This window comes from Cherax quadricarinatus, chromosome 26 (genome assembly GCF_038502225.1).
Source record: "Cherax quadricarinatus isolate ZL_2023a chromosome 26, ASM3850222v1, whole genome shotgun sequence".
NCBI lineage: Eukaryota > Metazoa > Arthropoda > Malacostraca > Decapoda > Parastacidae > Cherax > Cherax quadricarinatus.
This window is the reverse complement of record NC_091317.1, coordinates 23,586,651-23,613,178: the sequence shown is the minus strand read 5'-3', so window position 1 is coordinate 23,613,178 and position 26,528 is coordinate 23,586,651. Positions and strand designations below refer to the sequence as shown.

The 26,528-nt window shown below is 36.5% G+C and overlaps 1 protein-coding gene across 1 annotated transcript in view; it reads right to left on the bottom strand.

Moving 5' to 3' along the window:
- Positions 1 to 3,341: 3,341 nt before the first annotated feature.
- Myo31DF (Unconventional myosin ID) overlaps positions 3,342 to 26,528 on the bottom strand; it is a gene marked incomplete at its 3' end in the record, with an annotated part of 204,787 nt that continues 181,600 nt past the window's right edge. Inside the window, 13 exon segments of the mRNA XM_070088877.1 lie at positions 3,342 to 3,458; positions 3,737 to 3,885; positions 7,299 to 7,439; positions 10,124 to 10,279; positions 10,728 to 10,893; positions 12,431 to 12,597; positions 13,575 to 13,737; positions 14,363 to 14,448; positions 14,614 to 14,772; positions 16,726 to 16,876; positions 17,605 to 17,714; positions 21,364 to 21,533; positions 23,156 to 23,360. Of these exon segments, the coding sequence (XP_069944978.1) occupies positions 3,342 to 3,458; positions 3,737 to 3,885; positions 7,299 to 7,439; positions 10,124 to 10,279; positions 10,728 to 10,893; positions 12,431 to 12,597; positions 13,575 to 13,737; positions 14,363 to 14,448; positions 14,614 to 14,772; positions 16,726 to 16,876; positions 17,605 to 17,714; positions 21,364 to 21,533; positions 23,156 to 23,360 (1,940 nt within the window).

Below are 26,528 nucleotides of genomic sequence, written 5' to 3'. Positions count from 1 at the left end.
TTCTAGTTCTAGTTCTTGTTTATTTCCTCTTATCTCCATGGGGAAGTGGAATAGAATTCTTCCTTCCTAAGCCATGTGTGTTGTAAGAGGCGACTAAAATGCCGGGAGCAAGGCCCTAGCAACCCCTTCTCCTGTATAAATTACTAAATTTAAAAAGAGAAACTTTCGTTTTTCCTTTTGGGCCACCCTGCCTCGGTGGGATATGGCCGGTGTGTTGAAAGAAAGACTTCTAAACTGTTGTATTCTGGGCACCTCTACAAAAACAGTGATTGTGTGAGCGAGGTGAAAGTGTTGAATGATAATGAAAGTATTTTCTTTTTGGGGATTTTCTTTCTTTTTGGGTCACCCTTCCTTGGTGGGAGATGGCCGACTTGTTGGGAAAAATAAATTTTAATAATAATGTACTATAATAATAATTATAATAATAGACGGCTTCGAAAGGCCGTCACTAGATGGCAGTGAATACCACAATAATGGGGAAGCAGTTATGGCTGCCTCCAATTATCACATAATGACATTTTATTCATTATAGAGTATATATCAGGTTTCTATGCTATTTATATTGTTTATTATGTCATATCAGATCAATTGTGATAGATAAATAAGCCGTAGAGTTTATATTAGCATTATATTGAAGTGTATTTTTCCTGCCTCTGAAAGCAGGAATTCCGCTGGAACGAATTAATGACCTTTCAATTAATTTAAATGAAGAAAACTGACTCGGCACATGAACAAATCAGGATACGAACAAGGTCACGTAATGGATTAAGTTTGTAAGCCGAGGTTCCACTGTATATATTTTGAAAAAAAGAAGAAAAAATCTATGATTCACCTTAAACAAAATTGTAATTATTGAATCTACAATTCTCTGAAACAAACCTGAGCACTCCACATATACATAAAATAAACATGCATAAAATATCAGCAGATCTGGTAGAAAACAGAAAAAATTACTTATAACTGAGGTTGAACAAAATCGTAATTAATAAATCTACAGCTCTTGATTAGTCTATACCAAGAAAGAACCCTCCATATGTGCATAAAACGAGCATAAAACAAAATATGAATGCAACTGGGGAAAATAATTTGATTAGCATTTGTAATTAACTGGTTTCAAAATGCCCTGATCATAACTGTGCTGTATTGCAGTTATCACACATGTTTGTATAGATTTCCCTGGAGGTGCTCTGGGTTTGGTTATGTCATTACTATCACCTTCATTCATGCTAATGGCTTCTACTATTTCCTTCATTTGATGTGCTATCTTTTGTAATCCAATGATCTACACAATTGTTTCATGTTAGCAACTTATTTTTGCCCATATTAATTTGTCTATAGCTAAAAATGTCTGACAAACTCGGCATTCAAGACCATATGGCACAAGGAAATCATACACGCATCTGTCCACCAAACAAGCTAGAAGGCACTGAGCACACAGCCAGTGACCTAAGGGAATCCTGTGACATCCTGCTATGACTTACCAGGGTGGCATTAATTTTTATTGCACCAAGGAACCTAACTGGATTGAGTATTATTCCAACATTAAGTATGTTGGGCACCTCCACCTGGCATACTTTAATGTTGCAATAATACCCAATTCTGTTATGCTCATCAATGTAACAGAAATCAACAAGCACTATACAAGTGTCTGGGCTGAAAATGATTTAAAGGCTCACAAAACAATAACTATTAAAAGTTGTATGAGAAAAGGAAAACATAAAATGACACTATTTCTGAACACACACATTATAGAACATGACAAGTCTTGTATGCAACTGAGGAACAAATGTGTTTATCCAAGTATTTTCTGGGTTTACAGTCACTATTATATCATGATAACATTCTTCCTGGTCAGGTATTCTTTCAATTTCCAAGTTAGGTTCTGTTAGAGTAGGTGAAATTAGTTTGATTCATTCCATCTTAACCTAACCAGGAGACTAATATCTTTACATAACAGCATCTGGATAAGCACAGATGATGATCAGATAAGCTAGTGATGAAAACATACATCTTCCTCATTTGCATACTTAGCACTTTTCACAACATAACTTACAAGTAAAAGTTACTTTTCTTAATTTTTTTTTAAAGCTATTTGTTTTGAGTATTGTTTCTATGATGATTTAATCTTTGGAGGGTCGGTCCCACAGTACTATGCTTTGAAGCATGGGTTGGTCCTGTAGTACTATGACTTTGAAGTGTGGGCCAGTCCTGTAGTTCTACAGAACCGTAGTTCTACACTCACAGTTTATCTGAGCGAGCTCAGCTCACTCATAAGCTGTGATTAGGAAATTTGGGCCTAGATATAAGAGTGGGTCTATGCGGTAAGTGTGCACCATATATAAAAAAAAATCCTACAATACACCACAAAGTCACTGTTTAAAACAGCAACTTTGCAGTGCATTTTCACATGGCTTTTATTATTGTATTCTTGGTATCTTGGTCTAAATTGATATAATTGAACGTATATTACAGAAATAGAGATGATTGTGATTGGTTTTAGGACTGAAAGTAGCTTCAAATTAAGCTCAAAGTAGTGGAAATGTTCGATTTTTGCCAAAATTGCAGAGTACACAAATTACGTCACTTATCCAATACACATCCAACTGGTTGGTCTAATACACGTCTACAAATGCACTGACATTGTTTATACAATTTTTACAATAATGCAGCAGTCTGCTTAAGAGTAAATCTTTTATTTTTTGTGAATAAAAATTCAAAATGGAAAGACTAAGATGGAGAGGCCCAAGAAAGTGACTAATGAACAGAGGAAATGTTTTAGTCCCAGGAAAGTCTACATTGTTTATTCTGGACCCTATTTTGAAATTGGCAGTTTTTAATCATGTTAAATTGGCCAAATTACTGATTTCTGGTCACTCTACTGGGTTGTAGAATTAGGAAAATGAGCATTTTCTTGTATTCAATCAACAGAATAGAAGGAATACCAGAGAAATAGCTATGAGTTTGGGCTCAAAGTGGGCGAAACTTTGATGCATTAATATTTCAGAGACCGCTAACTTTGCTAGAGCTTATTCCGTAAGTTTTCCATCAAATTTCGTACTTTTGGTTTCATTACCTTCGGAAAAAGGTTTTCTATCATTTCAAAAGAAAAAAAATATTTTTTTTTTTAATTTTCTGACTCTAAGAGCAAGTTTCAGATCAGGGGTTCTGACCCTCAAAGGGTTAATGGGCTATTCTTGCAAAAAGCTTTTTTCCATTCTTTTTAATGAGTATCTCCACACCCATGAAAATGAGACAAGCAGCTGCTGCTGATGATGAAAATGATAGATATACAACTGCCTACTAAAAATATGTAAAGTTCAGAAGCCATTTTTTTTTTTTACCTAAATGCAGCAAATGAGCCAACATCACTCTCTTCAACAGTCACCATTCGAGACTTGTTACCCAACATGCACTGAAGGCTTGCACCCACTACCACACGCAGCTCCGAGCGATTAAGACTAGAAGAGAAATATTTGTGATGGGAAATATTGTACATCTTATAATTGACAAATAGAGTAAACATTTTTAAGAAAATAAAAAGTACATTAAACATTTTAAGCTTAAAATTTAGTACATATAATTTATTATCAACATTTTAAATCTACGTATACAAATCAACTAGGTAAAGTCCTCTAATCATATTTTAAGAAATTGTAAAACCATCTAGGAAATTACTGATCAATAGTTTCATTATCAACACATTTACAAATCAGGAACTGCTAGTGGTGTTACTTACACTTGATACTGTCTGAGTAGGAGTCCAGTTAATTCTCCAACACGATTTGCATTAGTATGTGATGACAGAGAAATAACTAGGTCATTGCCACCTCTTAAGTGGATTATAACTAACTGATCTTGGCCTGGGCTTACACTCACTCCACTCACCTGGAATACACAAAAACCTTTGGATAGCAATAAGAAGGGACTAAGTTCATAACCAAAATTAAGCACATTATCACATTTTAATGATACAAAAAATAAAAGCCAATTGGTACAACTGATGCTGTACTAAGTACAGTGGAACCCCAGTTTTCGTGATTAATCCGTTCGAAAAAGTCCGACGAAAACCGAATCATACGAAAACTTGAAGCAATATTTCCTCCAAGCAATAATGTAAAACCAATTAATCCATTCCAGACACCCAAAAATATTTAAAAAACAAAAAAAAAAAAATACATTTTATAGAGAATAACTATAGGGCAAACAAAAACCGAGGTTACACTGTAATATTATTTTAATTGACCTTGTTTCACTGGTTATTCACTTTCAAAACATTCAAGTAGGTATCTAGTTCAGAGTGTGAAGCATGGGTTTTAAATGTTACAGCTAGGAGGAGGAGACTGGAGGCAGTGGAGATGTTAATTCTGAAGGCAATGTGTAGTGTGAATATTATACAAAGAATTCGTAGTTTGGAGATTAAAGGGTGCAAGGTTACTAAAAGTATTGTCCAGAGGACTGAGGATGGTTTATTGGGGTGGTTTGGACATTTAACAAGGATGGAGGAAAATAGAATGCCTTGGAGGGCATACAAATCTGAAGTGGAAGGAAGGTGGGGCAGGGGTCATCCTGGGAAAGGTTGGAGAGAGGTGGGGTAAAGGAGGTTTTGTGTGCAAGGGGCTTAGACTTCCTGCCAGTGTGCGTGAGCATGTTAGATAGGAGCGAGGGGAGACACTGTTTTTCTGACTTGACAATGTTCTTGGAGTGTGAGCAAAGTAACATTTATGAAGGAATTCAGGGAAGTACAGTGCCTGCATTCTGGAGCAGTGGAGATATGTTGCAGTTTTTGGACTGTAGCATCAGCATGGCTCTGGCAAGACAGTGATGGAGTGATGACGAAAGTGTTCCTTCTTTTTAGGGTCACCCTGCCATGGTGAGAAATGGCCTATATGTTAAAAAAAAAAAGTTCCACAAGATCCCTACATGAATCCCAGTATTTATAAAAACCACAGAGAAAGTGAAAAGGCCTAAGTTACTCTACAGTGAACCGCATGCTACGAGCTACACATCAGAGAAAAAGAGAACTTGCAAACAGATGGTTATGGTTATCCTCAATTGACAGTGGTCTTGGTGATGATTACTATGAAAGAAGGAGAGAAACACCCACATCCTGCAAAACCCTGTAAAATATTACTTTATAATGGTCTACAATACCAACAAGCTGATGAATAAGTCACATGTGCAATACCTGGGTATCTTAATTGCCAAAATGCTTCACCTGTGCAGCAGACTTCACTTGAACATAAGCTTATGCAATGCCATCTCCAGGTTGTTTGCCTGTATTCGAGTGAAGAAGCCTGCTGCAGACAAATCATTTCAGCAATAGACACCCAAGTACTGCAAGTGTCTTATTCAGAAACCCTGTATAACTTGTTTTTTGTATGAACATACTCATTATAGCATCTTTTTCCATTCACATCTGTCTGTTGATTTCCTGGAACATCAACAAAATTCCATATCCTTGAGGCACACTTGGTGATCAAAACATTCAGAATTACTGGTATACTTATCTGGTAACAACTTTATTTTATCAGTCTTTCATGGTAATTTGTGTACTGAACAATAAATACAGGTGTAGTTATTAAACATATGCTTAATGGCAATACACTGTATAGAAGTAGGAAAATTATCAATGGAAAATCTTTCATCAGTTCAAGGAGTCATTTCTAAGTTGGTTAAGACTTAAAATGGATAAAAATCAGAACAAAGGAATTGCTGTACTAGGAACGAAGAGAACAAAAATTGTCAAGACATCATTGGCAAGCATTCAGAAAAAAGGATAGCTTATAAAATAGTTCTTGATAACAGCGGGAAAATTAGTGGAAGTGGTATGGTGATACCGAGTTGTACGTGAAATACATGTATGAAGAAGCCGCTTGGGATAAAACATTTCCTTAATAAATATCTTGATCAGTGCATACATGTTTTTTTACCTACAACAGAAAAATTGGTCTACAAACAAAATGAAACCGGGAAAAGAGTGAGGCAAAAACTGCCTGAGTACCTTTTACATAAATAGCCAGAGTGCAAGAAATAAAATAGAGGAATTAAGACTAATTTCATGTGAAAGTGACATGGCTGTAATAATTGAGACCTGGTTACTCTAAAAAATAGGGACTTAACTGCTGAAAATCACATACAGGGGTATAAATTATTTCAAACTGATAAGAGTCAACAAGAAAGGGGGCAGAGTTGCTATGAATGTTTGGGAAATTTAAACTGTTCCATCAGAAACTAGGCAAAGGTGGAATGAGCAGACAAGGAATCAGCATGGCTACAATTTCTAACGTCAAAAGTGGACACATACCACCTTTTGTGAGATTCTAAAGAGACGCTGCAAAGGTTAGTGGATGAATTTCGGAAGGTACATAAAAGATGGAAATTTCAAGTGAACATAGAAAAGAGCAAGGTAATCATAAAAAAAGAGACTAGGTAATGGAAGGCTGGGTATCATATTAGAGGGAGGGAGTATGGAGGAAGTGAATGTATTGGTTGAACAGGTTAGCAGTGGATTTATGAAAGATGAGATGAATCATAGAACAGACAAGGTTTTTTGAAAAAAGTGGTGTGCAAATGTATTTTCAAGATATTTATTCAGGGAGGTAAAACAAGGGGATTGTACCAGTACAGTGGTACTAATGCTTTTAAATGGGTGTGAGGCTTGGGCTCTAAACACTGCAGTGAGGAAGAAGCTAAAAACATTGGAAATGTCATATTTGAGAACAATGTGTGGCGTAAATTTGCAGAGAATTCGAAGCGCAGAAGACATTAGATGGAGTGGGGTTACTATAGATAATTCAGAGCTGTGGAGGGGTTGTTAAAGTGGTTTGGGCATTTAGAGAGGCTGGAGCACTTTAGGATGACCAAGAGGGTGATAAATCTGAGTTGGAAGCAGAGATAAGGGTCATCACAGGAAAGGTTGGAGGGGAAGCAGGTTTTGAGCATTAGGAGTGTGAACATCTATCAGATTTGCATGAGCATGTTAAGGTGGAGTGGAGCTAAGTGGATTTTATAAGTGTACTGTTGCAGTGTAAGCAAGATAACATTTATGAAGGGATTAAGGGAAACCAATTAACAATACTTGAGTCCTGGAGGTTGAGAATACAGAACCTGCACTCGGAGGGATGGAGATACTGTAAGTTAAAGGATCATTTGAACTGTGATGGTTGCACACTTCTGGAAACACAGCTATGTATTAAATGAATTGTAAATATTTTTTGTTTTTACAGTGACAAGTGTTAAAAAAAAAATAAAAAAATAATCGACACACCTAAGGGGGGAAAAATATGCACATACAATACCTCCAAAATGGGAATAGGAGATCTTAGTGGCTTGAAGGTCTTGCTGTGTAATTTGTAAATTTGCTTGTCTGTCAGCATAATTGCACGCTCTGCCATCTTGTTCTTTTTATTTATCTTTCTTACCAAACTGGAGAACAATACCTGAAAAAATATAATTCTCTAATACTGATGTCCTCACTTTTTAAAATCCTTCACTGACTCTCACCTACAACATTGTTTCTTGCACAATTATAGGGACTTGGGAGTCTTCCATAACTAAATTTCTAACAATTTTTTTTATTCTTTTTATTTCATGAGTGCAGTATGAAAAATATCAAGAGCTTTTTCCACATCTTAATTAGTGCAAAAAAAAAAAAAAAAGTTATTAATAATTTCATTAATTGCTAATTCCTAGTTTATTAACCCGTAAACGGTCCAAGCAGATCTATGTTCACATGTGTAGTGCTACAAAAGTAGATCTACGTTTTTTTTACTTATTTTCAAATATAAAAAAAAAAAAAAGTAGATCAAAGTTTTTTACACATTTTCAAATGTAAAAAAACAAAAAGAAGATCTACTTTTTTTACATACTTTCAAATGTTGAAAAAACGTATATATACGTTTGGACCGTTTACGGGTTAAGCCTTGTAACATATATACCTTACCAACTATGATAATAATACTTTAGACAGTTTACAATAATTAGCAAATATATCTTATCTCTGTATGAGATTAGTGAGGTTTTGGCAAAATAAATTCATTTCTGTTAGAATGCTACATAAATACAGCAAAACACTAGTTAACAGACCCCCCCCCATCCATGTAACAAATTTCAGAAAACTATGGACAAAAAACTGGTGGTGATGCAAAGAGGAAATGTGTGTTTCTCAGTATTAAGCAAAAAACATCAACTAATAAGTAATACACAAATAACCCGCACATAGAAGAGAGGAGCTTACGACGACGTTTCGGTCCAACTTGGACCATTTACAAAGTCACACTAACAAAAAGGAGAGCAGGATGGGTATATATAGGCAGGAGGTGATAGTAATAGTAATAGTAGTAGTGGAGGGAAGGAAGTAGTAGTGGGGAGGAAGTAGGAGTAGAAGGGGCCAGTCAAATACTAAGAAAGAGGAGCACTGCAAGGGAGCTAGGTGCCCACAGAGGGTAAGAGCAAGAACACTGAGGGGGGGGGGGGGGAAAAAAATAAATAAATAAATAAATAAATAAATAAAGGAACAAATACACAGGGCAGAAGAATGACAACCCAAAGGAGAAAAAGGAAAGAGGAAAGGAGAAGAGGGAGAAGAAGAAAAAAAGGAGGAATCAGGTTAGGTCACGAGTGTTCTGAAGTTTGGAGCATTTTACAATGTAGTGTGAAAGGAAGGCATCTCTGTAGATGCTTTCCCCTCCAACTACATTGTAAAATGCTCCAAACTTCAGAATACTCGTGACCTAACCTGATTCCTCCTTTTTTTCTTCTTCTCCCTCTTCCCCTTTCCTTTTTCTCCTTTGGGTTGTCATTCTTCTGCCCTGTGTATTTGCTCCTTCTTTATTTATTTATTTGTTCTCCCCCCTCGGTGTTCTTGCTCTTATCCTCTGTGGGCACCTAGCTCCCTTGCAGTGCTCCTCTTTCTTAGTATTTGACTGGCCCCTCCTCCTCTTACTACCTCCCCACTACTACTTCCTTCCCCCTCCGCTACTACCACCTCCTGCCTATATATACCCATCCTGCTCTCCTTTTTGTTAATGTGACTGTAAATGGTCCAAGTCGGACCGAAATGTCTTCGTAAGCTCCTCTCTTCTATGTGCAGGTTATTTGTGTATTGTTCCAGTTACGGTATTGTGCCTTTTTTGTTACTAATAAGTAAGGTTGATTTTGGCATCTCAGCAGCATGGGTAATGTGAGGAATGTGGTGTTAAGAGACACTATCTGATATCCATAGAATCAAGGACAAACTTACACACTATGCTCTTAAATTCAGTGTTAATGCTAGCCAAAAAGGTTCAACAGTTGGTCACAGAAAGCAGTTCACACCTTATCTCTCCACTATAAAAAAGTAAGTAAAATAATTACTTTAAATTATAATAAAATTACTATACAGTACTGTACTGTAATTGTATATGCACAGTACAATTGTACAGTACTGTACTTTCAACTTAATTTTTATATACAATGCAGTACTATACAGGAACTGTATTTACAATACAGTACCTGTATAGCACTGTACTGTATTGTGTTTACAGGTTCTTAAGTGTCCAAAAGTCTTTTGAATCAGCAGACCAAGTTAGCAGATTCAGAACTTCGTCAGTTTATGTTACAATCATGAAAAATTTATTTCGTAATAAGGAAACTATGGACAACTGAAAATAATACACGGGTACACCTTTTCTTTCCTATTACCAAGTTAATTAGTGGGTTCATTGTAACACGATATATATAAAGCAACATTACAAAACATGGATTGCCATACTGAATTTTTAAGGGCTCTTTAATAGCATACTTATGTATTTAAGCACAGAAACACATCTAAAAATTGTTTTACATGGGCACAAGTAAAGCCTAAACTGTAATGTGATTTACACATCGTTCGGCAAGGTTATGCCATTACAAGAGTATGCAGGTAAAATTCTGGTTCTACTGTCTAAATGAATTTTAAATAGTTTGATACAGCTCACAGTTACTGAATACATTTATTTATATTAGTTCACAGTAGATAAAAATACGAAAAGAATATTCACAAATGTAGATAAATTCACAAGTATCTAGCCCTCATAAGAAAATTAAAAGATTGTGTCTATCTCTCAACTTCTAATAGACATGCATGTGTACCATATATACTGACCTCTCTGAATCCATCCTTGTTGCGCATGTTTCTTACAGCAGACTGAAAGGTTGCAGCTTCAGGGTTTTCTTTTGTAGATGCCAGGTAGTTCCCCTCCCAGGTCTCTCGCACACCCCAGTCCACACGCTTACCCATCAAAGCATCCCCTGCAATCACCTAGCAAATTCCACAGTAAATGAGTATTAAGCACTATTTCAACTAAAATAGGCAATTTGTTAAAAAACTGAGAAGCTTATTTTTTATATCTACCATACTGTAATGCTTAAAGGAAATGAAAGATCTGGATCTCTCAGCATTATGTCCCATGACTGCTACAAAATTATCACAGCTGTCCAAAGAATGCTGTCCACAAACATAGGTTCAAAAATTGTATAAAGAAACAATCTCCATGTGAACAAGACATTCAGTAATACTGTTATGCCATGTAGATATACATCTCTGGCTCAAAAACTATTATTTAATGTTTTTTTCGGGATAATTTGTAAATCCAGTCTATAGAACTGGATTTACAAATTTATCAGATATTTTGCAGGGGCAAAGAACCTATCGAAATGTTAAACTGATCCAATTTAACCCATTAAGTAAAGCAGTGTTAATGTATTACCTTGATGCGAAGTTGAGGCCATTCTGTTTTAGGGATACTGGAGAGGATCATGCTAGCCCTCCACCGGTTGTGAATGCTCTGGAAATCTGACACCATTGCTTGTAACACTAAGGGTGGAGCTGGCCACCGTACATGCTTACCATAGTCCTGCATTTGCCTCACATTTCTGAAGCAAATTTGAAATAAAAATATACATTATTAGTGGAATATGAGGGAGGCAAGGGAGAAAAAGTTAGCAAATGAGAGGGGGGTTTTTACAATATAAAAGTGATGCACAGAAAGCAGAATACATGTATATGAAGAGGAAAACAGGTTAAAAGAGTGGTGGAGGAAGGGCATAAAGACAGGCACTGAGAGAATGGGTTTGTCATTATCTGCAATTTTTGCAGAAAGACAGAGGATATTTTCAAGACACTGAATGATGATAATGAATGGGAGGCAATGATTACATGCATTAACCCTTAAACTGTCCAAACGTAGATCGATGTTTTTTCAACATTTGAAAGTATGTAAAAAAACGTAGATCTTCTTTTTGTTTTTTACAGTTGAAAATGTGTAAAATACTGTATTTGAAAATATGTAAAAAACGTAGATCTACTTTTGGAGCACTATGCATGTAAACATAGATGTTTGGACAGTTTAAGGGTTAAGCAGGGAAGAATAACATCTTATAGGGCCTAGAGGTGGATATGGGAAAAGTGCATGAGGTAGAATTAAAGAAGGTAAAGTAGCTAGAGTAGATGGGCTTGAGAATGAGATGTTAAAAGTAGATCGGGATATAGTTAACGGATAAGACACGTGCAATGGCTAGGTATCCTTACTGATGAGATTTTTGTCAACCAGTGGCTTTTTCAATTCAGTAAAAAGAAAAAAATATTGGGCATGATTGAATAGGTAGTTATAAGGTGCTTTTGGTCCTTCTGCCTTGACAGGTGTTCAGTCCTTAGGATAAACTTGTATACTGGAGCCAGAGAAGAGGTGCAGCAACTGAAGGCATCAGATCTCAGATCACATTCATTTCCCAACATATATTGCTAAGCTAAGATGCATAACATTAAAAAATACGACTGACAAATATAAAACAAGACTAGAACAACGTGTGTGGTGTGTATGTGTGCAATGTATGGTGTGACTATTATGCTGAGAATTCATAACTTAGAGATTAGAAGGTATGGGTTACTAAAATATTACCCAAACGTTTTATGTGCAAGGAGCTTAGACATCCACCAAGTGTGTGTGAGCGTGTTAAGATAGAAGTCGAGGTAAATGGTTTTTGGGATTTAAGGTTATGAAGTGTAAGCAAGATAACATTTTGTGAAGGGATTCAGGAAAACCAGTTAGCTGGATCGAGTCCTGAAGGTGGGAAGTACAGTGACTGCACTCTGAAGGAAGGTGGGTTTATATGCAGTATGGAGGGGCATCTGAACTGTAGTATCGGCATGCCTCTGGCAAGACAATGATAGATTGAATGATGGTGAAGGAATTTCTCTTCTTTTTTGGGTCATCCTACCTTGGTAAGAAATGGCTGGTGTTAAGGAAAAAAATATAAAATATAAAACAAAGTTAGAAACATTTCTACTGACATCAAATGCCAGTTAAATCCTGTGGAAAAAAAAAATGAATGTTGAAGCATTAACTATGAAGTTTCTCTTAACAAGTAAAAAAACAAAAATTACTGTTAAACTGAAAGCTAAAAGTCTCACCTGAATACTCTGTTAAGCTCCAGTATGTAGGATCTCATCTTGTAGAGTCTGTAGTGGCGCAGGATGGTGATGGCGGCACACATGCGTCTGTAGTGCATTCGACAAATAGCTCCTCGCCACATCTTTTGCAGGAAAATCACTATTCCTGGGATCAGCTTGGCTCTACCCTATAAATTCACAAATAGAGCATTTATCAATCAGTCCTTATTAAATGAATCTCAGCATCATAAGATAACCCTCAAGTAACTAGAAAATTGTGCAACAAAGTTAATATTTATTTGTAACTAATATCACACCAGAGGATCTCGCTCATATACCAGTGACTAGCTTTTGTATTCTTAACACTCTCCTTTTCCTTTTCTTCTTTGTTCTTGGATAAAACTTTTCCTAAAAGAATTAAGAAGCTGAACAACCATTCATAAACAAAAACTTATTAAACAAAATAACTTAATATACCCAGGGAAAGGTCAATGTCAGTGCTTTGTGCAATATACCATCTATTCCTTACAAAGAAAATGGGCATGGCACTCTTTCTTGAAAAAGCAGTTGCTGTTATACATTTAATACATACACTTATCACTATAAAATATAAATAAGTGTTGTCATACCTTAAATTTTCTGTTTCTCTTGCAAGAACCCCCTTGGCAATGCCACTGATTCTGTAGTGGACTAATATAAGAGGTCTGTCTTATTTACCAATGCTACTAACATTTCATCAGATATTATGTGATTCACTATACAATTTCACAATTTTCTCATTTATAACAGGCAATTCCTGGTTCTCTTGCCTGTACATAAATGAGTGAGTGGTAGACGGCTGTGAGCCATCTGTTTATATTTAATCGGCTGATGGCTATGGGTCAGTCATCTGTTGAGGTTAATAGCGTCACCAGAGAATATGCCATATTGAGCTGAAGTCAGCAAGCAGCTTTCCAAAAGCCAAATAAATATCTAAATTGAAAACTATTCATACCTGAGTCACTTTTTTATATCTTTCATGGGATGCAAGCCCACGCAAGACACTGATTTAATATTTTTTTAATGTAAAAATAAATATTGTTGTATTAAAAACATGCTAAGTGGGTGTGTGCTATAAGAAGTCTGTATCTCTATATCATTGTTTTCAAGAAAATAACCAAGCTACCTGTTCCAAAGCAAAGAGAGTCTGTGGAGAGCGGATAAAGAGTTTGGTATTGCCATATTTGACGTCATTGGTGAAGCCCTGTTCCTCTACCAGAATCTTGGTTCCCTCTCGGTCTGTACCACCATGGAAGTTGGGCCATGTGTACTGAGAGATCATCTTGTATCTGTAGGAGTTATAAAAATAGCATGTAAACCCATTTGGAACATTTGTAAAAATATTAAAATTCCATTTCACATTCATTAAAAGCTTCTTTGGCACTACTTTAAGTAATAATAATGAACAGTTTTATATTTGTATAACCAATAACATATATTAAGTTGGAAAAACTCATGAATATTAAAGAATACTGATAAAATTTTTAAGTAAATAATAGCTAAAACATATTAGCAACTGATACAATTCAAAACTACAAATTGTTATAAAGCCTAACTATGCTAATATATTCAATGATTTTCAGGAATTCTATTCTCTGGAATAAACTTCCAAACCACAATACAACAAAGTTTCATGCAAAAGTTTGACATTTTCTAAAGAAACCAATTAGTTGAATAAGCTTGAAATATGTTTAAGACAATCAATTATACAAAAAATTTGCTCTTAAAGTTGCATGCATTCAAGAGTCATGCTTGAAGACCCTTTGGTTTCTGTTTCCTCTCAATAATAGTTGTTGAATTTCAAATCCATTTTGTAATTTGGTACTTTTTTAGTTATTAAACAAGGCCCTTAATTATGTGGCTTTAATTAGAATTTATAGCTAATGTAAAACTAAAAGCAGCAGCTTTATTAACCTCCTGAGGAAGCGATCATAACTCTGCCTATATGCAAAACCAGCTCTTCTTACTCGAAGGTTCTCCACCAGACCAAGATAGTTCACCTGTTGAATGTGAGATTTATAGATCAGTCATTGACACTGTTTAAACTATAAACTGTTACCAGAAGAGCAAATATTGAAATAATTTATACTTTCATTAGTAACAAAATTTTATGAACACTTTTCGTGTAGTTGCTCTGGCAACTACAGTGCCAACACAGGACCAACCTGGTGAACAACTCGCTCTTGGTCGAAGATAACAGGAGACTTTTGGTCGTTGGGCTTTATACACCGAATATAGTATGGCTCTTTGCTGGCAAGGTTTTTCACTAAAGCTACCATTGAATTCTTGAATAGTGTTCCTGCTGTGAGAGGTCGTTTTGTTGTCTGCAAGAAAATCATTGCTTTAGAAAAAAGGAGTGATTTTCACTACTGGACAATCAACACTTGTTTTCATAATCATTGCCTTAATTCCTTCTATAACCCGATTACCATGCTCAACCGAAACAAAATACTTACTTCATAATTATCAAATACCCATGTGTCATAAGAGGCAACTAACATGCCAGGAGTAAGGGGCTAGTAACCCTTTCTCCTGTATACAATACTACAGTTAAAAAGAGAAACTTTCGTTTTTCTTTTTAGGCCACTCTGCTTCGGTGGGATAGGGCTGGTTTGATGAAAAAAATAAAAAAATGATCAAATATATGTATTAAGTATTTTGAAAAAAAGAAAATTAATCAATCATTTAGTGCAAGCAAAATAAGATGAAGCATGCTTGGAGAGTTGACTCTTTCAGCAATTACCACCATTTTTCAAAAATATGATTTAAAAAATTACATCTTTCCAAATTAAAATTGTCACACATTTCCCAAAAATATATATGACAAAAATAGTATTAAATCCACATCTATAAGATCAAAGACAGTAACCCCCATACCTACAAGAGCATACATGTAATCCCCATACCTACAAGAGCATACATGTATATCAATTTAATAAAAAATTACTCCGAGAAAGTTTCTCAAATTTGCTGCCATCTAATGTAAACATTTTTTTTTTTTAACACTAGCTGTCTCCCAACTTTCACTGCTATCTTGAACATACCAATGGATGATTTTACCTAAATTTAGTTTGCCCTATTATTCCAGTGAATAAAGTAAATCCTGGCAGCTTTTGGTTAAGCACTTGTTCATGTATGTATACTTTTTCATCTCTACAGTTAATGAAAAACTTCGTATGCTGTGTAACACCAGCCCCTGGTTTGCCTATTTATATGCTTCTCTGATGTATGTGGGATCCGTAACGTATGCAAGTTTGTTTACTAAAGCATCATGCACTTTATTAACACAGTTTACATTTCATTCTTCTGAAGGAAAGATAAAGCTCATAATGATAACAGAATTGTTAAGCTATGGTACTGTCATCACATGTTTGGTGGATAGCTGTTTCTGTTTGATGTTGAGATCCTTGAACTGCTGTCATTTGTATCTGAAGAGATGTTATTAGTTTCTTAGTGGTCCGGAAACCATCTTTTTTATTCACCTGATGGGTCAGTGTGTTTTCCATTTCAGTTATTTTGTTTGCATGGTTAGCTAATGATCTTATAGTTTAGTCAGTTTTTCATATATTCCCTAAAATTAGGGAGCTGTTTTGAACCATCCTGCATCAGTGTAGAATACCTGGCACAGGCATATCATGAGCTTTTTGGAGGTAACATATGAGTTTTTTTTTTATTAAACCTTGATCCAGTTCCCCTACCTCTGCCTCCAGTCATATTTCTTGAATGTAGCAAGTCTATTATGGTTAGGAAATTTGAATTGTAGAGCTATGATATCCTGCACCTGGCAGTAAAACAAAAGATGTTTTTGTTGTGTGCCAATGATAGAGACGAGCAAGCTTGTTTCCGTTGATCTTAAAAATTATTTAGGTTGGTATGCATCGAGTTTTAGATAATTTTATGTTTTCACATACCTTGCTGGTGAAATTGAGCTGGAAAATACTGAAATAAATGTGAAGCTCTTTTAAGACTATCTCAACCATCAGCAATAGACATGTCTACTACGAAGATTAGAAACAGTAAAGCTGCCAGTACCATGCCTGTGGGTCCTGAAATTTTTATTTTGCAAAGGCTACATTTTACTTTGTTTACTACTACTTTGTATTCTATTTTAGAAAACTAGATATTCATTTTCCTACTTTTCCTGTTATAAGCATTGAGCTTATTTTACGAGTTACTACTCCATGATTACAATACATCTAATTTCTTCACTCTATTCTCTGCATAATTACATGACTCTTTTTAACTTTTATAAAACATGTTTAGCTAAATATACCAACCATAGTAATGTCCTGTGCACCTTCTGGCCACATGTCTGAGATAACAGGATCTGAAGAACTATACATCAGCCTCTTGAAGTCCTGGAACAGTGTGTCCTTGTTCTTTTCCAAGAAACCTTTGATACTGTACACAACATCTCCAGCATAGTGCCTGTCATTAAAGAATAATATCAGTTAATTTAAAATATATAAACACAAGCTTTTACAATATATATATATATATATCCTAGGTAGTAGGTTGGTAGACAGCAACCACCCAGGGAGGTACTACCGTCCTGCCAAGTGAGTGTAAAACGAAAACCTGTAATGGTTTTACATTACAGGATTGCTGGTGTCCTTTTTTCTGTCTTATTAACATGCAAGATTTCAGGTACATCTTGCTACTTCTACTTACACTTAGGTCACACTACACATACATTTACAAGCATATATATATATACACCCCTCTGGGTTTTCTTCTATTTTCTTACTAGTTCTCGGTCTTGTTTATTTCCTCTTATCTCCATGGGGAAGTGGAACAGAATTCTTCCTCCCTAAGCCATGTGTCTTGTAAGAGGCGACTAAAATGCCAGGAGCATGGGGGTAGTAACCCCTTCTCCTGTATACATTACTAAATTTAAAAAGAGAAACTTTTGTTTTTCTTTTTGGGTCACCCTGCCTTGGTGAGATACGGCCAGTTCGTTGAAAGAAGAACTTTACTTGTAATGGATATTTCCTAGTTTAGCACATCTGATGTGTGCTACATAACTGCTGATTAATCTTATCTAGACAACCAGAATGAACACCAACACACTCATTATTACTTAAGCCTTTTGAACAGCTCTTCTTTCCCACATTTTTACAGATGCAAAGTTCACATTCAATCTCATTATTACCTACTTTATTCTGAATTCTTCCACATGCTTCAGTTCTTTGTCCATGGGTGAGAGTTTGCGTGTAGTGAAGTGGTTATGTCCCTTCAGTTTGTTCTCCATAGCTTCAAGCAGCATCTAAAAGCACACGCAAAAGTTGGAAAAATAAACACAAGAGGAATTGGATACCAATCATTACTGTTCTCCAAATAATAAGCAAATTTATACTTTGGTTTATTAAAGTAGTACTTCCACTAAGGAGATAAATGTCTCAAACATATTAACCCTTAAATGGTCCAAACGTATATATACGTTTTTTCAACATCTGAAAGTATGTAAAAAAATGTAGATCTTCTTTTTTGTTTTACATTTGAAAACGTGTAAAAAAAAGTTTTATATACATTTTTTTTGTTATATTTGAAAATATGTAAAAAAAAGTAGATCTACTTTTGTAGCAATACGAATTTGAACATCAATCTGTTTGGACCGTTCAAGGGTTAAGTACAATAAATGAAATGAGCTATAAAATTTCACTCTGCTAAAGGCTAGCACTTAACTAAAATTAATGCAATATTAAGTGACATAACTGATCTCAACATAGAACAACAACTGAGAATGAGTATTTTTTATCAGCCATCTTGATTAAGATTTCATTATAAATGAATTACAGTGGTCCCCCGCTTTTCGTAGTTCCCGGCAATCGTAAATTTCGCCAATCATAGGGGTATTTTCGTATAAACATGGACTTGCTTTTCATAGGTTGACTCGCGAATCGTAGTTCGTCCGGGACGCGTACCCACGGCGTGAGCCGGGGCGGCAGCCAGTCTGGCATTGTTTACCAGTGAGCGAAGGTCCCCTCATGTGCTCCAGCGAAATATTTCATAATATTCCATTTATTTTAGTGCTTGCAAGTACTAAATAAGCTACCATGGCTCCAAAGAAAGCTCCTAGTGCCAAGCCTGTGGTAAAGAAGGTGAGAAATACGATTGAATTTAAGAAAACCATCACTGAACAATATGAAAGTGGTACAAGTGTGGCCGAACTGTCCAGGATGTATAAGAAACCCTACACAACCTTATGTTCCATAGTGGCCAAGAAAAAGGAAATAAAGGATGCTGTTGTTGCAAAGGGAGTAACTATGCTGACAAAAATGAGATCACCAGTACTCGAAGAGGTTGAGAAGTTATTATTGGTGTAGATAAATGAGAAACAATTAGCAGGAGATACTCTTATGACTTCGATTATTTGTGAAAAGGCTAGGCAGTTGCATGAAGATTTGGTAAAGAAATTGCCTGCAAATAGTGGTGAAGTGAGTGAATTTAAGGCCAGCAAAGGCTGGGTTGAGAGATTTAAGAACCGTACTGGCATACACAGTGTGGTAAGGCATGGCGAGGCTGCCAGTTCGGACCACAAGGCGGCTGAGAAATATGTGCATGAATTCCAGGAGTACATAGAGGCTGAAGGAGTGAAACCTGAACAAGTGCTCAATTGTGATGAAACAGGCCTCTTTTGGAAGAAAATGCCAAAGAGGACCTTCATTACACAAGAGGAAAAGGCAATGTCAGGACACAAGTCTATGAAAGACAGGCTGACGCTAATGTTCTGTGCTAATGCTAGTGGAGATTTCAAAGTGAAGCCATCACTAGTGTACCATTCTGAAAATCCCAGAGTGTTCAGGAAAAACAATGTTATGAAGAGTAAATTGTGTGTGTTTTGGAAATCTAATAGTAAGGCATGGGTCACCAGGGAAATTTTCGTCGAGTGGTTCAATGAAGTGTTTGGCCCTAGTGTGAAGGAGTATCTCCTGGAAAAGAAATTGGATCTCAAGTGCCTGCTAGTAATGGACAATGCACCTGCTCATCCTCCAAACTTGGATGACCTAATTTTCGAGGAGTTTGGGTTCATCACAGTAAAGTTCTTGCCCCCGAATACCACTCCTCTCCTCCAACCCATGGACCAGCAGGTTATTGCAAACTTTAAAAAACTCTACACAAAAGCAATGTTTCACAGGTGCTTGACTGTGATCACAGACACTCACTTGACCCTAAGGGAATTTTGGAGAGAACACTTCAGCATCCTCCACTGCATAACCCTTAAAGGTATGGCTTGGGAGGGAGTGACTACCAGGACTTTGAACTCTGCCTGGAGAAAATTGTGGCCAGATTGTGTCGACAAGAGGGATTTTGAAAGATTTGGGACAGACCCTAATGAGCCTATGTCTGTTGTAAAATCAATTGTGGCACTGGGGAGTTCCATGGGGTTGGATGTGAGTTTGGAGGATGTGGAAGAATTGGTAGAAGACCACAATGAAGAGCTCACCACTGAGGAGCTGCAAGAGCTTCAGCAGGAAGAGCAACACATCGCAGCTCAGAATCTTGCTGCAGAGGAGGAGGAAGAGAGATGGAAGAAGGTGCCTTCTTCAGAAATTAAAGAGATTTTTACTATGTGGGGTAAGATGGAAAGCTTTATGGAGAAACATCACCCTAACAAGGTTGTTGCAAGCCAGGTTGGCAACATGTACAGTGACAAAGTCTTGGACCATTTTAGGGAAGTGTTAAAGAGACGCCAGAAACAGAGCTCTCTCCACAGTTATTTTGTGAGACAGGACTCCAGTGACTCTCAAGGTGGTCCTAGTGGCATTAAGAAACAGAGAAGAGAAGCAACCTCAGAAAACCAAATGGTATCTGAGGTGTTGATGGAAGGGGATTCCCCTTCCAAACTAAAAACAATCCACTCTCTCTCCTCCTCCAGTCTCCCATACACTAAGAAGAATCTCCAATAAAGGTAAGTGTTATGCTGTAAATGTTTCATTCAACATTTCCCATTGTATTGTTTATGTACTACATGTATATTTCATGTTAAAAATTTTTTTGTTTTAATACTTCTGGGTGTCAGGAACGGATTAATTGTATTTACATTATTTCTTATGGGGAAAATTGATTCGTAAATCGTAAATTTCATTTATAGTAACGGCTCCAGGAACGGATTAATTACAAAAAACGAGGGACCACTGTACTTTATAACCATTATACCCCTTTTTCTACCAACGAAACTGGCACTCTCGGGGCAGAAGCCATCACAATTTCAAACAAATTTGTCAAATAGGTCTGTGATGTAACTGAGTAGTTTCAAGAATTTTCCATACTCTCATAGCCCAGCCTGGGAACCAGGCTTTTTCTAATGATAGCCTGGTCAATCAGGCTGTTGCTGTTGGCACCTCTGGCCCAAACATCCATCACTGTCTGGTTGATCTGGCACTTGGCAGAGGTAGTGATCTAGTTTTCTCTTTAAAACTTCTGTATTTGTTAATAGAGTATTTTTTTTTATATCAGCTGGTAGCATGTTAAATAGCCAAGGACCACGGACGCTGACAGTGCTCTCTTATTGTGCCTATGAAACAACCGCTTTTCACTGGGTTTATTTTACACTTCCTCCTATATCACTCAGCTAAGTACAGTAAACCTTCAATATAACGGACTTTTAAAAATATGAGCAAAATCCACTGGGAAAATTGTACTTTTAACTTAGTAATTTTCAATGATTATTACAGTATATCTGTAAATTGTATTAATTATTATATCAAGTGAACAGTAGAGTACTTTAGTATATTTTATTGCTATTTTCTAGTATACCGATATATATTACACCCCCATCAGTCCATTACACCGAGGGTATACTGTATGTTATGACAATACACAGGTATGGGACTAGGCAGTGTAAATTACAGTGCTGTACTAAAATACCAAAATGTAAAATTATACAGAGCTTTATCTATGTGAAATTTTACCTGATCTGTCACTTTGCCAACATTGAGACATGCTTCATCAGTTATTGCAATGATTCCCTTATGTGGCTGCTCAACCAAATCACATATAATTTGATTGTTGAAATATTCAATATTCTGCCAAGCAATGCCCTCCCTCTTGTACTCTTCTTGCTCTTGCTTTAATACAAGTTCTGCAGAGAATATATATATTTAAATTATTATTAACCTGTTAGGATATACATGACAAATCTTTGTTTCAAAGGTAACAAAACTTATAGTTCATGTGGAAAGTGTGTGTGCTGGAAAGAGTAGTGTGAAGCTACATCAATCAAGACTGTTTGTGAGGGCAGTGTAAAGCTATAGCAATCAAGACTGTGTGATGGCAAGAGTAGGGTAAGGCTATAGTAATCAAGACTGCTGCAACTGTACCAAATTTAAGGAAAAGTTATCAAGTCAAACTTTAACAAAGGAAAATAATGAAAGCTTAAGATTTCTACAGGTAGCCCTCAATGTGTCAGTACAAGTAGCAAATAAAATGCATTGATGGATAAACAAATTATCTTCTGAAATAGGAAAGCTTGTAAAAACAAAGGTACTATATATTAGGTCAGGTCAGAATATGATTTATGTATTACAAACACACAATTCTTCTATATATAATGCCTGGTTCAACTTTTGAAATAATGCTATAGTGTGATACTTAAATATTCAGTAAGATATCAATCACCATAAGACTAAAAAATTGTCTTATTAAAAATTAAAAATAAAATAAAAAATTCATGGAATCAAAGATAAAACTTAAATTCAGAGATACAGTTCCACATTCCTTTATCCAAAATTCTGAAATTCAAAAAGTTCTGAAAACCGAAGTTTTTTCATGGAGTATGAGTCATCTCTACAACACTCCAACGCCGCCAGTTGTGTCTCAGCGCTTGTAGTGTTCACACGTGCGTCTGCTGTTCGCTGATATTTTGTTTTTGCTTTTTATTTTGTGACTGTTTAATTTTACTGTGAAAATGTCAAAAAGAGCTACAGATACCCTTATGGGTAACAGTGAAAAAAAAGAAAAAGAAGCATCTGAAATTATCAATAACGCAGAAAGTAGAGTTACTGCAGAAGCTTGATCGTGGTGTGTCAGTGTAGCATCTTACTGAAGAATGTGGTGTTGGAACTACCACTGTTTATGATTTAAAGAAACAGAAAGACAAGTTACTGAAGTATTATAGTGACAGTGATGACCAAAAACTAATGAAAAATAGGAAAATACTGCATAAGGCAAAAAATGCAGATCCTGACTGTGTGCTAATGGAATTACAGGAAGCTGGCATCGAAGAAATGCTGAACATTGACAATGATGCATCTGTTGTGCATTCCTTGAGTGATGGTGAAATTGCTGAAATGGTGTTAAATACAAATAAGCAATTGCTGGCCTTGAATGTCATACATTTATCAGTGGCAATGTACTCAGTTGAAGAGAGATTGCTTAGACAGAAACCTATGTTAATAAGGCAGATGACACTTGAAGAAGTCTTTAAAAATGCCATCTGTCAAACGTCTTGAGAATCATGTTCCTGGTCTATAATTATCCCATTATTTTATTGATCAATAGATTACTTTAAAAATAAACCGTAGTAGTATTTGTAGTCTTTATTTATCCCACTTAGTGTGAGTATTCATACATTTTTGCTGCAGTGCTGCCTTAGACCCCACCTTCATTCTGAAATTCGAAACGCTACTGGCCCCAAGGGTTTCGGATGACGGAATGTGGACCTGTATAAATGATTCATCTAAATTGTTTGTTACATAAACTTACCAATGAAGAGCTGTTGTAGCTTCTCGTTACAATAATTGATACAAAATTGCTCAAAACTGTTTTGTTCAAAGATTTCAAATCCATAAATATCCAAGACACCAATGACAGTGTTGTATTTGTAGCGGGCAGCTAGACCTTCATAGCGAACCTCAATGGCTTTATTTACACCTTCCACAATGAAGGAGAAGAGTCTCTCATAGATGGCCTGCAATACATTGATTTTTTAGAGCAGTCATTATATGAAGTAAAAGGACACAGCAGAAACTAATGAAATATTTATAAACATTAAAAATTAAAAATAAATGTCTAAATTTTGCTATCTATCTAAAGAAAAATTGGATATCACATTGGAGAGAGGGAATATGGAAGAAGTGAATGCTTTCAGATATTTGGGAGTTGACCTGTCAGCAGATGGGCTTATGAAGGATGAGGTTAACCACAGAATTGATGAAGGAAAAAAAGCGAGTGGTGCATTGAGGTATATGTGGAGACAAAAATCGTTATCCATGGAGGCAAAGAAGGGAATGTACGAGAGTATAGTGGTACCAACACTCTTATATGGGTGTAAAGCATAGGTTGTAAATGCTGCAGCGAGGTGGCGGCTGGAGGCAGTGGAGATGTCCTAAAGGCAATGTGCGGTGTAAATACTGTATTATGCAGAGAATTCATAGTGTGGAAATTAGGAGGTGGTGCAGAGTTACTAAAAGTATTAGTCAAAGGGATGAAGAGGGGCTGTTGAGATGGTTTGGTCATTTAGAGAGAATGAACAAAGTAGAATGACTTGGAGAGTATATAAATCTCTAGAGGAAGGAAGGCGGGGTGGGGGATGGCCCCGAAAAGGTTGGAGGGAGGGGGATAAAGGAGGTTTTGTGGGCGAGGGGCTTGGACTTCCAGCAAGCGTGCGTGAGCGTGTTAGATAGGAATGAATGAAGACAAATGGTTTTTGGGACCTGACAAGCTGTTGGAGTGTGAGCAGGGTAGTATTTAGTGAAGGGATTCAAGGAAACTGGTTATTTTTATATAGCCGGATTTGAGTATTGGAAATGGGAAGTACAATGCCTGCACTTTAACCCTTAAACTGTCCAAGCGTAGATCTACGTTTGCACGCGTAGCGCTCCAAACGTATATCGTTTTATTTTTCATTCCTTCAAATTTAGCACAATAGGCTCGAGTCGCCTAGACATGAAAGAATGGGTCTGAGCACTCAGTGTGTGCAGTATTAAAAAAATCTGGGAGCACTTAGTACCTTGTGGGAGCACCAGTTCAATTGAGCACCAGCTCCAGCTGGCGCTCAATTGAACTGGAGGAAAGTAAAAATAGGTTAGATAAATACATGAGTGAGTATGGGTGGGTGTGAGTTGGACCTGACTAGCTTGTGCTACTAGGTCTGATGTCATGCTCCTTCCTTCAATGAATGTGACCTGACTAGGTGGGCCATTGGTCTAAGCCAGGGGGTGGGGGGGACAAGTACCTGCTTTGCATGGGCCAGTAGGCCTTCTGCAGTGTTCTTTCTTTCTTATGTTCTCATGTATTTGGCAGGCTGGCTTGCTTTGGCTGTCTCTGTCTGTCTATATTGTCTATCTATATCTCTGTCTATATCTTTATCTATATCTGTATCTATGTCTCACATGTACACATAAGTACAGTTATTATACATAGTGTAAATTACCTAGGATAGTCCAAAAATTCCAGGCAGAGATAGAAAGACAGACAGAAACATCTTTGTGTGTATCAGTGAAAACAAATAAAGCCAGGGTTCCCCCAAGCACCCATTTATCAAATGTCATGGAGCTGATAACAGATGTCATAACACGATTCTTCAAGGAGTGTGATATACATATACTCCAGGCAGACAGAAAGACAGACAAGCAGAGACGGACAGGCAGGCAGATAGACAAACAAATAGACAGAGAGACAAGACGTGTGTGTGTAACAGTGATAACAAATACAGCAAGGGTTAGCTGGAGCAGTGGGCATTTATCAAATGTTACTAGGCTGTCAAGAGTATAGGGATGCCTTTCATAACATCATGCTTCAAGGTATATGCCAGGGTATCTAAAACATTGCTGGGACCTATAAATACTTTGTATATATTTCTAGACAACAGTAAATAACCCAAGCAGGTGTATATGTTCACCTGTCAATGTGATTGTGACTATTTGAACACTATTTCAGAACCTAATATTAATTCAGAACAAAGATTAGCTACGAAATTACAAGAACTATTATAAATTGTAATTATCAGAACATAAAAAAATATATAAATTAAAATAAAAACGAGAAAAAAGGTATGTCGACAACACTCTGCAAGCAGCAGGAGTTGATGTTGCTGACAGGTGAGCATCCAGAGCCAACTTCACAGTCTTATATCTCAGTAAGTACTGACCCTAAAATGTTTTTTAATCCTATCACATGTAGAAAAATGTGCTCTTCATTTTAAAAGAAACAAAAAAAAAAAGAAAAACGATTTTTTTTTATTTTTCAAAATATTCAGAGCGCCACGCAAGTGAACCTAGATCTACGTTTAGACAATTTAAGGGTTAAAGAGGGGGGTTTGGGATATTGGCAGTTTGGAGGGATATACAACATCTCTTTATATATGTTTCTCGACTGTTGTATCTGGGAACCTCTGCAAAGACAGTGATTATGTATAAGTGAGGTGAAAGTGTTGAATGATGATGAAATTATTTTCTTTTTGGGGATTTTCTTTCATTTTGGATTACCTTGCCTATAGGTGGGAGATGGCCAACTTGTTGAAAAAAACACATGCATGCACACACACACACACACCCCTCTCTGGGTTTTCTTCTATTTTCTTACTAGTTCTTGTTCTTGTTTATTTCATCTTATCTCCATGAGGAAGTGGAACAGAATTCTTCCTCTGTAAGCCATGCATGTCATAGGAGGCGACTATGCCAGGAACAGGGGGCTAGTAACCCCTTCTCCTGTATACATTACAAAATTTAAAATGAGAGACTTTCATTATTTTCTTTTTTTTTTTTGGCCACCCTGCCTCAGTGGAAGATGGCCAACTTGTTATAAAAAAAAAAAATTTTTACCTGACAGTAATCTTTCCCAATTTCTTGGGAAACCTGTAGTGAGATTTGGCTTATTAAATTCCTGAATAACTAGTTAACAACAAAAGCAGTAGCCACTGTAGAGGTTTATAAAAATGAGGAAAATCTCACATATATGAATGGTATCAGTACAAGGTTGTCATTGTGGATTCGTATCCAATGTGACTTGTAAGGCTAAGGAACCCATGACATCACATCATGCAAAACCTCAACAGACATATAATACCAAAAGAACAAAACATCTCTTAGCCAGCTAGTTAAATCCTGAATGAAAGCAGCCCGAGGATTTCAATAAA